At 35.2% G+C, this 12,498-nt stretch overlaps 1 protein-coding gene across 1 annotated transcript; it reads right to left on the reverse strand.

The window, feature by feature from the left end:
- Positions 1-7,438: 7,438 nt before the first annotated feature.
- LOC149411463 (homeobox protein HMX3-like) lies at positions 7,439-7,996 on the reverse strand. Its single transcript, XM_089646662.1, has one exon. It carries the CDS (start codon positions 7,994-7,996, stop codon positions 7,439-7,441), a length of 558 nt encoding a protein of 185 aa, XP_089502788.1.
- Positions 7,997-12,498: the final 4,502 nt, after the last annotated feature.

Genomic DNA, 12,498 nt, shown 5'->3' on the forward strand with positions numbered 1-12,498 from the left:
TATATATAATTTATGTATCTTTTATTAAATTTATTTTTAAACATGTAAAACACTTTGTGTACGCGGATGATACTGCATTGGTGTTTTCTTGCAGTGATTTGCAATTATGTATTGAACTTTTACAAAAAGATTACATTGAACTTTTAAAATGGTCTCACGACTCTGGCCTAATCATAAATGCAAAAAAAACTAAATTGATACACATTAGATCACCCAATGCCAAGGTAAATACTATTATACCCGAAATTAAAACACACAATTCAGATTGCCTACATGTTGGTATCCCTGCGTTGTGTACATGTGAAAATATTGAACTGGTTAAAAAATATGTTTATTTAGGTGTTATTATTGATTGTTTTTTCAAATGGGATTTACAGATAAATAAAGTCTGTGAACGACTGAGATCTATTATTAGTAGATTATATAAATTAAAATTTTATGTTCCAATATGCACACTTCGAATAATTTATTTATCACTAGCTGAATCTATCATAAGGTATGGAATTACAGCTTGGGGATTTTCCTCTAAAACAAATATAAATCATGTTCAAGCAGTTCAAAATTCTCTTGTTAAATTATTAGCTCATAAAAGTTTATATGAACAAAGGCATAATGTTCCACACCTTTATCAAAATCTGAAAATCCTCTCGGTAAGAGCAATTATGTGGTATAAAATAATTTTTCAGCACATAAATAGCCCTATGTACATAAATAGACTGGAACACACTTACAATACTCGATTTACATTAAATGAAGGACTAATCGTACCAAAGCATGTAAACAAATATGGAAAAAGAACGCTAGACTACATGATACCAAATTGTTTAAATATGTTACCTGCAGAAATCAAAAAATGTACAAATATAAAAAGAATTTTTTTGTTGAAAAATTGGCTAGCTGAAAGAAATAGTTTGTACTAGACTCTAATACAAACTATTTCTAACTGCATACGCTTTAATTGTTTTTTGTTTTTATTTTTATTGTATTACACCTCTCATGATATGAATGTATACATTTGATATAATCTGTTTAAGTTAAAAGCACCCAATGACAAACTACTTTAAAGTAGTTTATTGGGACTTTTTGATTTTTGTATATTATTTTGATATTTAATAAAAAAAAAAAAAAAAAAAAAACACTTAATTTTAATTTTCGTGATATGAGACAAGTTGAACCATTTTTGATATTCAATCGTAAAAGATCCATGGTTTCGTTGCTTGTGTGGCACGTAGCGCCGTCTTGTTGAAAGTAAACGTTGTCCAGATCAATACCATCCAATTTCGGCCATAAAAAACATTAATCATCTCTCGATAGCGCAATCCATTCACCGTAACTGTTGCTCCAACCTCATTTTCGAAAAAATAAGGTCCAATGACTCCGCCGGACCATAAACCGCACCAAACAGTCACACGTTGAGGATAGAGAGGCTTTTCAACAATAACTCTTGGGTTTTCAGAGCCCCAGATGCGACAATTTTGCTAGTTGACGAAGCCACCGAGGTGGAAATGGGCCTCATCACTCAAGATGATTTGCATTTGATTCACTCAAGTGAATTTTAATAATTTCAGTGCGTTGTTGAAGCGTGTATTGTTCCATTTTTATTAATGACGTATTTTTTCAAATGTTATAAAATGACAGCTTCAAAAGTAACACATACCGAAATAGCGGGCTATTCAAAATAACACCTCTTGGACTGGACTGGAGGACTGGACGCAGTTGGCGCTAACAAAAAAATGTCTAAAGAAGCGAAGATAGCAGTTCACAATGGAGTGCTGGTACCTACCCTGAAGTATGGAAGTGACGCATGGAACTGGCAAAGAAAGGATGAAAGTAGATTGAATGCTGTTGAAATGAGATCCCAGTGGCGTATGTGTGGTAAAACCATGTTTTATCGTGTGAGGAATTTGGAATTGAAGGATGTAAGCGTAATGAGTAAGATTAAGAAAAGGACACTTAGATCGTTTGGGCATGTAGAGCGAATGAGCGAAGATAGGAGTGTATATAAGGAGGATATATAGGAAGACATGGCACGATCAAGTGAATCAGATACTCGAGTCCGGCCATGTAAAGAGTAAGAATAATAGAATAGTATGTATGCTACGATGTATGAATGTGAATGAGGCAAGAAGTGTGTGCCAAGACCGAGTCCTCTGCCTACCCCTACGGGGAAACAGCGTGATGGTTAGTTAGTTAGTTGGCTCGTCCTGGACGTTCTCCAGGGTTTTATAAATACATATTACTAATTATTGATTTAGCGTAGTGAAATCATGTTTTATCTCGTCCGTTTTGCATTTCATCTCTCTGTAAAATAGTTTGTACGTTCCGTTTCCGTTTCAAGATGGTGGCTGTTTTAATGGTTCAGTAAAGATTATTTTAGTTTATTTAGAGTTTCTCAATAGCATTTTTCAATGAAATGATACTTACCTACGAGAGAAAGTTTTAAAAAATGTCATTTAGATAGTGACGTATCTTTGGACAAATTTTGGTTACTCGGATTCCTAGGTTGAGGATTATCTAGGTCTTGGCGACTGGTTGAGGGTGTTTTTACCTCCCCTGCAGGACTCTCGAATCATAAAGCGCCCTTGAGGTGATTTTTCACCTTAAAACGGCGCTATATAATTTAGCCAAATATTATTATTATCACCTTGCACCGCAGTGGAAGAGATGAATTCAAACATCCACTACTTCTGAACACACTGACCACCAGACCCATCCCTCATACCTTTTTCTTTCCCAGATCTTCCTCTACTTCCTCTCCCTCCTCTTCTTCCTCTCCCACCTCTCCTTCCTCTCTTTCCTCTCCTTCCCCTCCTTCCCCCGCTTCCTTTTCTTCCTTTATAATAATAATAATATTTGACAATTTTTGTGAGATATCACCTCAGGGGCGCTTTACAGTTGATGCAGGTATTACAAAAAATATAAATATTACCAAAATTAAGTGAAGTTAAGTAAAGTAAAATGAAGAACAGGAACAGGTGACATGAAGATAGAAGATGTAGACTCTGTAGCAAGAATCCTAGGTGGTGAAGAAACTGGACCAGCTGCTGCAGCAGAGAGTCCACCAACAGTGCCAACACGAGGTTCGTCATCCATCCAGGTATGTGTCTGCTGCTACTAAAGCGCTGACACCATATCCTCACATAGATAGCAAAGTTCAACAAAGATAGAATATGGTGATTCTGCAGCAGAGTCTACCGCGTCCAGCAACAGTGCCAGCACGAGGTTCATCTTCCGTCCAGGTATGCGTCTGCTGCCAATAAAGCGCTGACACAACCATAAAAAAACCGTCCATTCAACATCCCCAAAGATGACATAGGTCATGATGGAAATTATTTTCCGAATGGCCTCCTGCGTGGAACTAATGTAGAAATCATCATTTTAAATATTAAAATTGTAACATAAAAGTAAAATGGTTTAATTTATTTACAAAGCATGTAATATCTTAGTCAAGGTGACGAATATAATAATCAATAAATAATAGAAGCTAAATCAGCTAATGTTTGTGCAAGCCAAACATAACCTAGCTTATAGACTGTACCTAGTGAGACCAAACCTAACCTAACCTAGCTCGTAGACTGTACTTAACGTGACTAAACCTAGACCAACCGAATCTATAGATTGCATTAGAATAAACTTTCCATTATACTCGTAATATTGTACCTTCCAATCTCATTAATAAAATAAAGTCAATGGACTGAAATGGTCTTTCAAGTTTTTTAATTGAGTTTATTTGATTATATTTTTTAGCGGAAGAGGGATAGTATTTTATGGATTTAAAAAAAGACAAATATTTCCGTAATTTTTTTTTCTTCATTTTAATGTGAAATCGCACAACTGCTGCCAACCGTCTAGAGCCAGTGAGACTATAACATCCTAAATTGGAGTATGTTGTGAGGCTGAAGGTAGTGGGGAGGGGAGAAGATGGAAAAGACGAAGGTGGGGAAGTAACTAGCTACCAAACACGGCCAAAGCCATTTCAAGCAAAGTTTCAATTTTCAATGGTGTTCTTACACTAGGGCGATACTGAGAGTATCTTCCATTCAGGAACGTGCCGCAAATGTAATATATATTATGTAAAATAATAATTTGTGAAATAACACAAATTAATCAAACAAAATTTACTTGCGCACGCCTGGATTTGAACCCGCGACCTCCAGCTTGCTAGTCGAGAGCCTTACCCCTCGACCGCCAAGGCCGCATAATCTGACTATATTTTAAAAACTCTTTTTTTTGCTTATTTAATGATGGAGGACTTAGCTTTGAGATGAATAGAACCAATCTCGCCAATGTGGGAACCTGACGCTTTTATCAACTCAGTCACTAACCGGTAATACATTATTATGCTTAACGAAGCTCCACAGCTTAAAGAAAATAATGTGGAAGTTCGACAAAATTAATCATTTGACAGTTGTAATAGGATTATAAACTACAGTGACTAGGTACCTAATTGGTTTACAAAAGTTACTCATAACTAAATATTTTAAGAATCAATACGTTAATAAATTAAGCTCAGAGTTAAAGCTCTTTTCTGTTTATATAGTGGAATGGCGCGGCCAATTTGGGAGCTTGGCTTGGGTACCGCCGCCCCGGGAATTATTTATTGGATAACACCTTTGCCATAAGTCACTCTGCCAGTGGTTCGCTACGTTTGGTGACATAGCAGGGCTGCCTAGGTTTATCGGGTGAGGTGTGTTCAGATCCAGAGAGTGTAGTTTAGGGAGACCTTTTGACCTCTTCAACTGGTCTCTCACTGCGTCACTCCTGGACACACCGATCTTTGGATTTCTACCCGCCCCTTTTACCTTTTTTTCTTTCTTATAACTTCCTTTGCCTCCTTTCCTTAAAAAGGCCCTCTACACAGCATCCTCAACTATGACATAGGCCCTGAGGGAAATTATTTTCTCAGGGCCTCCTGTGTGGGGTTAATGTAAAAAATAATGACGGATCGATTCCTGCTAAGTTTAAATGCAACAAATATCATGTATATTTCAATATTTTAGTTTAAAATGAAATCGGTAAACGTTATGCTTATGCAAAGATAGTGCAAATTTAATTATTTTACGCTTACACTTTTTGCAAATTTTTGCTTTAAAATGATAAGAGGAATTATTAGTTTGCGTTCGTACACAAGAAATATAAATAAATAGTTCTGTCTGTATAAAAACTCAATTCTTTCAAGAAAGGCATAAAAGTAGAATATTCGATTAAATCTCCGATAGAGCATCGGTGATTTAATTGGTGACAGACGTCTTAACAACAATTGGCGTTTTCTACGTCATAATGATGGTTGTAGCCAGTTTACACTGTTCTAAAATCAATAATTACGAATAAAATAATTAAATTATATCAATTAGAATACTGCCGGTAATAATCAGTAAGTAATTTCACTAATGTATAATTTCCCATATTATGCAACAGACGATGCTTTAAATAGCACAACTGTGACTTCTTTTAACATGTTCCTCATTCTTCAATCTACCGTCCATCATTATTCCAAGGTTGCGCGAATATCATCCGTTTGTACGGGATCTGTCGCCTTGACATCTGACAGCCGCGTGACCACGGCAGCTCCCTAAATTAATCGGGACTCATTTTCAAATATCGTTGCCTTGCTCAGACTTATAACACCTACATATTCTGTCTGGTGTAACAGATCTGTATGGGATTGTATAGCGAGCGATATTGTCATACAGGCCACGTCCAAAAACGCTCTGAGCTTTATAGCATAATGTGTCAGCACCGTAATGGTTTCGTAATCTACATGACTGGTACACAGTTGTTCCTGGCTGCAGTCTGTGGGTTAAAAACTACTCGGATCAACCAACCTCCGATAGGAGAATGCGCCACAAAAAAAGAATGTATTTTTTAATTTTTTTTATTGAATCAAAACGTTACGAATTTATGCATCAATCCAACGTAATATACACAGTAATCATACACAATAAATAATATACTTTTACTGAAGGTGTGATTAAGCTGTATCCATTTTTTATATACAATTATTATTAATGTTTACAATAAAATTAATATATTTTTAATAGTACTTTTACTACGACAGACAAATTTATCACTACTCACATACAGAATTATAGATTTAATGTAAATTCTTAGATCCTAAATTCACAAATATCGATTGTAATATCGTAGTATTATAGTACCATATATGGTATCATACCAAAACACATCATACAAGATTAATCATTATAACATTTACAATATATTATTATCTTAAATATTCATTAATATTTTTATTTTATTTACACCTGAAGATTATTATGCGTACAAATTCACTACGAAGCCACAAGAATATTTAGAAATTTACTAATATTGTAATTATAATTTATTAACTATGAAATATTTACAAAATCTCAACACTTAACCGAACGAATTGCTACACAGATTTTTAGCGATTGAAGAACGATTAATTCTTTTGTCGATTCTAAATTCAATTTAAGTATGATTTTTTTGTTAAACACCTTTATTACAACTTTTCGGTTTGTTTACACGCATTCTTTAAACTTTTCCACTGGTTTAAACAACTGGAAAAAGGTAGTTAGTAAAGATTTGTATTTAAAATAAATCATTGTTTGCATTAAACACTTTGTTTACATGCTTACACAACGTGAATCATATTATTTACGTGATTACACCTTGTAAATCAGATGATTTACAATATTTTGCGCGATTTTATTACGTAAATCAGATTTTTTTTTGATTCTAGGTAAATCAGATTTTAATACGTCATTCAGACTATTTACATGATTACAACATGTCAATCAGACGTTTTAACAATATTTTACACGATTATACCGTGTAAATCAGTGTTTTAAATAATTAAATCGTGTAAATCAGATTCTTTCTATAATTACACGAAGAAAATCTGATTGTTTATATGATTATGCAGTGTAAAGGTAAAGTAAATATATTATTTATAGGACGTAATTAATATAGGTTAATTTATTTTATCTGAGTAATAAGAAAAAATCGGTAATTCCACATAAAAACACTCTGAATGCTCATGTTTAAAAAGAAAAATAAAATTTATCGGTTCTGATATCGTGTGCACCAAGCATCCATGTTTTCAAGACACGACAACTGTGAACTATATAAATGTCATGTATCTAGTAGTGCGAAAAATGTAGCCAGTAAGAATACTGTTACAGGGATATGAAATGGATAAAACTTTGGCCTGATAATGTTACACTATTGTAAGATGTTAAATGCTTTTCTCGCTAATTGATGCACTCGATATATCCATATCAAAGAATCTACAGTTGATCCATACTGCACTGTTTTCCACTTCTACAAACCACAATTTGAGAAGCTAAAACGTACACTGAACACCGTAAGATTGGTACAAAACGTTCGTCTTCAATCGCTAAATCTGTTACTAACAATATCCCTGATAATATAACCTCAAAGTGTTGTGATAGTTGGACTAGACGAGGCCAGACAAGGGCGCTCTAGATGTCACTGGACTGGGTGGAAGATTTGGTGGAGGCTGTTGCATGAACAACCCTGGTGGTCCAGAACTCCCATCAAAATGGTGATGAAGACCCAAGGCCGGGTGATGATGAAGAGGAGAACCCAAAGGTCCTAAACCTTGAGGATTCCCAGCATTTTCATGATATAAAATCGGTACCCTAACCAATCTTTGAGCTGCATGAGCCATGTTTGCTGCCTCCAATTCTGCAGCCAGCTGTCTTTTCCATTTGTTCCTCCTGTTTTGGAACCAGATCTTCACTTGTGTCTCTGTTAGGTGAAGACTCGCCGCAAGACCCGCTCGTTCAGAGCTGCTCAGGTATCTCTTCATGTCGAAGGTTGATTCTAGCTGGAAAACTTGTGATCTTGAAAATACTGTTCGTGTTTTTTTCTTGCGTTTGTTCATGCTGTTTTGTCCATTTGGAGACATGTTGTTTGTTGATCTTTTGTCGGAGTCTTTGAGGCTGTCAAAATCGTCACTCTCATCAATTTCACCATCCGATTCAACTATCATATCGTCGTTGCTTTGATTGAGGTTTGAGGAGGATCCAAAGTTTTGGGTTTGGTAGTTTGTCGGTGGTTCTCTGTGTGTAATTGGACTCTTGGGACGGAATCTCTGGAGATAGGAGTCGGTGTCTAAGTATGCTGCGTGGGAGTGTGTCGGAGGCCTAGATTGGTGGAGAAGTGGCTGCGGAGAGCTGGTGGGGCGAGGGGATCGGCTTCGACTCCTCGGGGAAACGTTTCTCTGGAGAACTGGAGAGCCTGGTGGAGATCCCTCTTCATTTGTGGTACTTGAGCCATCTGTAACAAGTGAAAAAAATCATTTTAATATTTGTACAGGATCTTTATTTCTAGAGGGAAATTCATCATTACATACATAGGTTCATGTGGAAATAACTTTGCTAAAAGTTGGATTTTTCTGGTATTTATTATCACCAGATGAAACCATGCCTGCATCACCTAACTTTCCGATTTATCTTTAAAGAAATGTTGTGAAGCTAACTAAAACGGGGACACTAACAAGAGTGAGGTTGTGAAAAATCTGACAATCTCTGGTCACTAAAGGACATTGTAACGGTTTTACAGTACATTTTATTAAAACTGGATAGAATATACCCTAGATATCACCCTTCTAAGACTTTGCCACTAGTAATGATCAAGTACTTCCAACCAACATATTTTCTCATCTGTTACCCCTCCAGCACTTGCATCAATTGAGCTATATGAAATCAGCACACAAGTGCACATGCGCAATTTCACGGATTGCTTAGGGTCTAGAAAGAAATTCAAAAGCTTAAAAGGACACCTTCAAAGATCCCCAAATGCGCGCAATGAGAAATGCATCAAACGGTTCTGAGCTGGTTTCTGCTAGACACCAAGACATAGCACGGAGCGGTCGCATGTCGAGGTATCGATTATCGTGGTATGTTTTGAGGCTAGAATTAGTGAATAGGGAAAGGATATGGGGAGGAAGAAGGTGGGAAAGTACCTGGCTATTCAGATCTGGTCAAAGCCAATCAAAGCAACTTTTTAATTCTGAATGGTGGTCTTACACCAGGGCGATATTGATAGTACTATTCACTTTGGAACGTATAGCAAATATATTATTTTAAGTGAGTAAGTTGTGCAATAAAAAAATAATAATTTACTTGCGTGGGATTTGAACCCATGACCTCCGGTTTGCTAGTCGAGAGCCTCACCCCTCAAAAAGAATTCAATTTGTCGTATTTAAAGAATTCATAATTGAACATCCCTAAAAAAGGGATCCCAGAGTTCCACTTGCTCCGCGAAACTTAATCACGGCATAAAAATGTACTATAACAAGCAATATTCGCACATTTCAGAACACCTTCGTAACCTTCACTGGCTCAAGTGCCCTGAAAGAATACAGTACAAATTATGCTGGATGGTGCTTAAAGCCATCAATGAAATGGCACCATCCTACATCTCTGAACTATGCGTCCCGGAAAACACTGGTCTGAGGCAGTCAACTCTTAGATCAGCAACATCATCAGCTGTAGGCAGACTGATGGAACCTAAGCGCAAGCCAAATACTAAGTTTGGTGATCGCGCTTTCGGAGTATCTGGGCCGAAGGATTGAAATAAATTCCCCCCGGGACTAAGATCCATAACGAGTCCAATAGAAATCAGGTCTAAACTAAAAACTTACCTTTTTAAGCTTTCATACCCTTAAACTAAATATACCATTCCTGATATTATAACTACTGTCCAGTTATATCCAATTTTCTAATTATGTCCTAAATCTTGTATCTAAATTTCGCCAATAAACTATTATTAAACTAAAACTTAAACTAAATATACCATTCCTGATATTAAAACTATTGTCCAGTTATATCAAATTTTATAATTATGTCCTAAATCTTGTATCTAAATTTCGCTAATAAACTATTATTTAATGTTAATTAAGTGTTAAGATTTTTGTAAAATCTCGCGCGTTTACGTGAAAAGACGTTCTAATGTCTTGACCGCTATTATCATATTTACGTCTTTTACGTTCTAATGTTCTGAGTGGTTCTCAAGTGACCTACCAGGTAAGTATTGTACTGTATATTATCTCCATAAATAGTTAGTAATAACATAGATCATTGTAGAAATGTATTATATATTTGTACAGCGCCCTTGAGGTGATTTTGCACAAAAACGGCCCTATACAAATAATACAAATATTATTATTATTATTATAAGGTTGTAATTTCAGAAAGTGATGATTCAAAATGTATTGGAATATAATCTTTATTTATTTTAATGCCTGAGTCACGTTGTATTTCCTTTAAGCCCGATGATCGCTTCAACGACTTTCATGCGCCTCCACAAAATCTGTTAACAGCTTGTTCCTAAATGTCACAGTCGCATTACGAAGAAGCCTACTGATGAAATTCGATCTGGCCTAGGGGATAATGGAGCCGGCCATTTCGAATACTTCCCGGTAGCTGGAACATTGAGGGCGAGGGTAGCGGTGGCTGTCGTAAACATCAAAGCAATAGAATATACAAACACCGACTAATTCCACTAATTGACTATGTTGCGGCGCGATTTAGAAGCCAGACATTTGCGTAAATCACTAAAAATCGGTCGATTTATAGACGTAGGTAATCGGAAGAATTTGAAGTTATTTATTTACTTATAGATAGGTAATATTGATTGGGTGTCTTCAATTAAGGTCATCGAAATAGATTTGAGTAAAATTCTAATCCGGAATTTCTAAATGATTTTGGACCACTATATATTTTTTTAGATATGCCAACCGGTTTCGGAACGACCGTTCCTTGCTCTGGGCAAAATATACTCACTTGATATTACGGAAAAATGGGAGAATATAATAAATTACTAAATGTTGAAGTGGGGGGGGGGGCGTGACTAAAGATTAGTGAAGAGTGGGAGGAGGAGATAAACAGACGGTAAAGTCTACCAATTCCATAATTATTATTTTTTTTAATTTTCTTACAATGTTTTCATCCTTGTCCTAAATAAATAATAAGATTTTATATAAGTCCCCTTTACTAAAAACTGAATGTCACCCTAATAGTCTTTATTATCTACTTATTTCTTCTTGGGACTAATGATTAATGAATAGTTATGTTTTAAATATTATTACAATATACTCTCAAATTTTACCCGTCTAGCAACTGATCAAGTACTTTGGTTAAAATATATTTTGTGTTTGTATGTAGTATTACTTTATGTTTATGATTACTCTATGTTTGCTTCACTCAAATGTAAATTGTTAACCTAGATACGGGCTTAGTCCTAGTGAGGTTGATTTTTATGAGAAAAACGTGATTTATTTATTAGTGAGATGCAATAAATTAATATTAATTAAAAAAAAACGTGATTTATGTATAGATGCAATAAATTAATATTAATTTAAAAAAACGTGATTTATGTATAGATGCAAACAAGCATTTCCAAAAACATACCAAAAATAATTCACATTTTTTTAAAAGCTCAAAGCCTAATCGACTCGCTGATAATTTTAGCTATGTTTAACTATTTTGAATGCCAATTTATTAAAACATTCTAAATAGAGAAAGAAAATACACAAATTACTCTATATCTGTAATTTGATCCCTGTATTGCGTGATATAGATTGTTATTTAAATAATACATACAAGTTCTGCTGGTTTTATTTGTCATGATTACACGCTTTACAGAAGCCTTTTATAACTTAGTTGCTGCCGTCACGCTAAATATTCGATTAGAAGTGTTGGCGATTTCAATTTGTCAACACCTCGCCATTTCGGAAACGAGCTGACTTTGGCAGATTGTTTGTAACATAATCCGATAGTAATTACACCTTTTTTTTGAATAATCGGCGAAATAAATCAATAAGAATTCACGGAGACCGGATAAATTATCAAGGATGATGTGACGTCATCTATTTAACCTTGTTTTTGTTTCATCACTTTTAAAAGGTGATATGACGTCATCTATTTAACCGTGTTTTTGTTTCATCAATTTTAAAAGGCGATATGACGTCATCTATTTAACCGTGTTTTTGTTTCATCACTTTTAAAAGGTGATATGACGTCATCTATTTAACCGAATTTTTGTTTGATCATTTTTAATAACTTTATATCACTTTTTAAGGGTGAGTTTAATTGTCATTGTGTTGAGTTATCATGGAACCCAATTTTCTGTATAGCCCGGGAAGTTGCCGAGTAACTATACTTGAAAAGGCTTTAGCCGTGTTTATTGACCACATCTTTAATAGCCAGGCACTTCCCCACCTTCATATTCCCCATATCCTTCCCCTCCCCACCATCGTCAGCCTCACAACATACTCAAGGTATTTTTCATTTTTATTCTAAAAAAGATTAAGAAAAAAAATAACGAAATATTAAAATTAACGCATTTTTATGTTGACTTATAAATTTTCTATGACGATTTAAAATGTGCCATTTTAGATTTTCCGCCAAAACTACGATTTTTTTATAATGACGTTGTAGCCAGTTGGAACCGTCTCGGAATGCGCGGTTTTAAATCGTTTTTTTAAAT

This window comes from Hesperophylax consimilis, chromosome 25, assembly GCF_061612785.1.
Source record: "Hesperophylax consimilis isolate HC1 chromosome 25, BYU_Hcon_1.0, whole genome shotgun sequence".
NCBI classification, from domain to species: domain Eukaryota; kingdom Metazoa; phylum Arthropoda; class Insecta; order Trichoptera; family Limnephilidae; genus Hesperophylax; species Hesperophylax consimilis.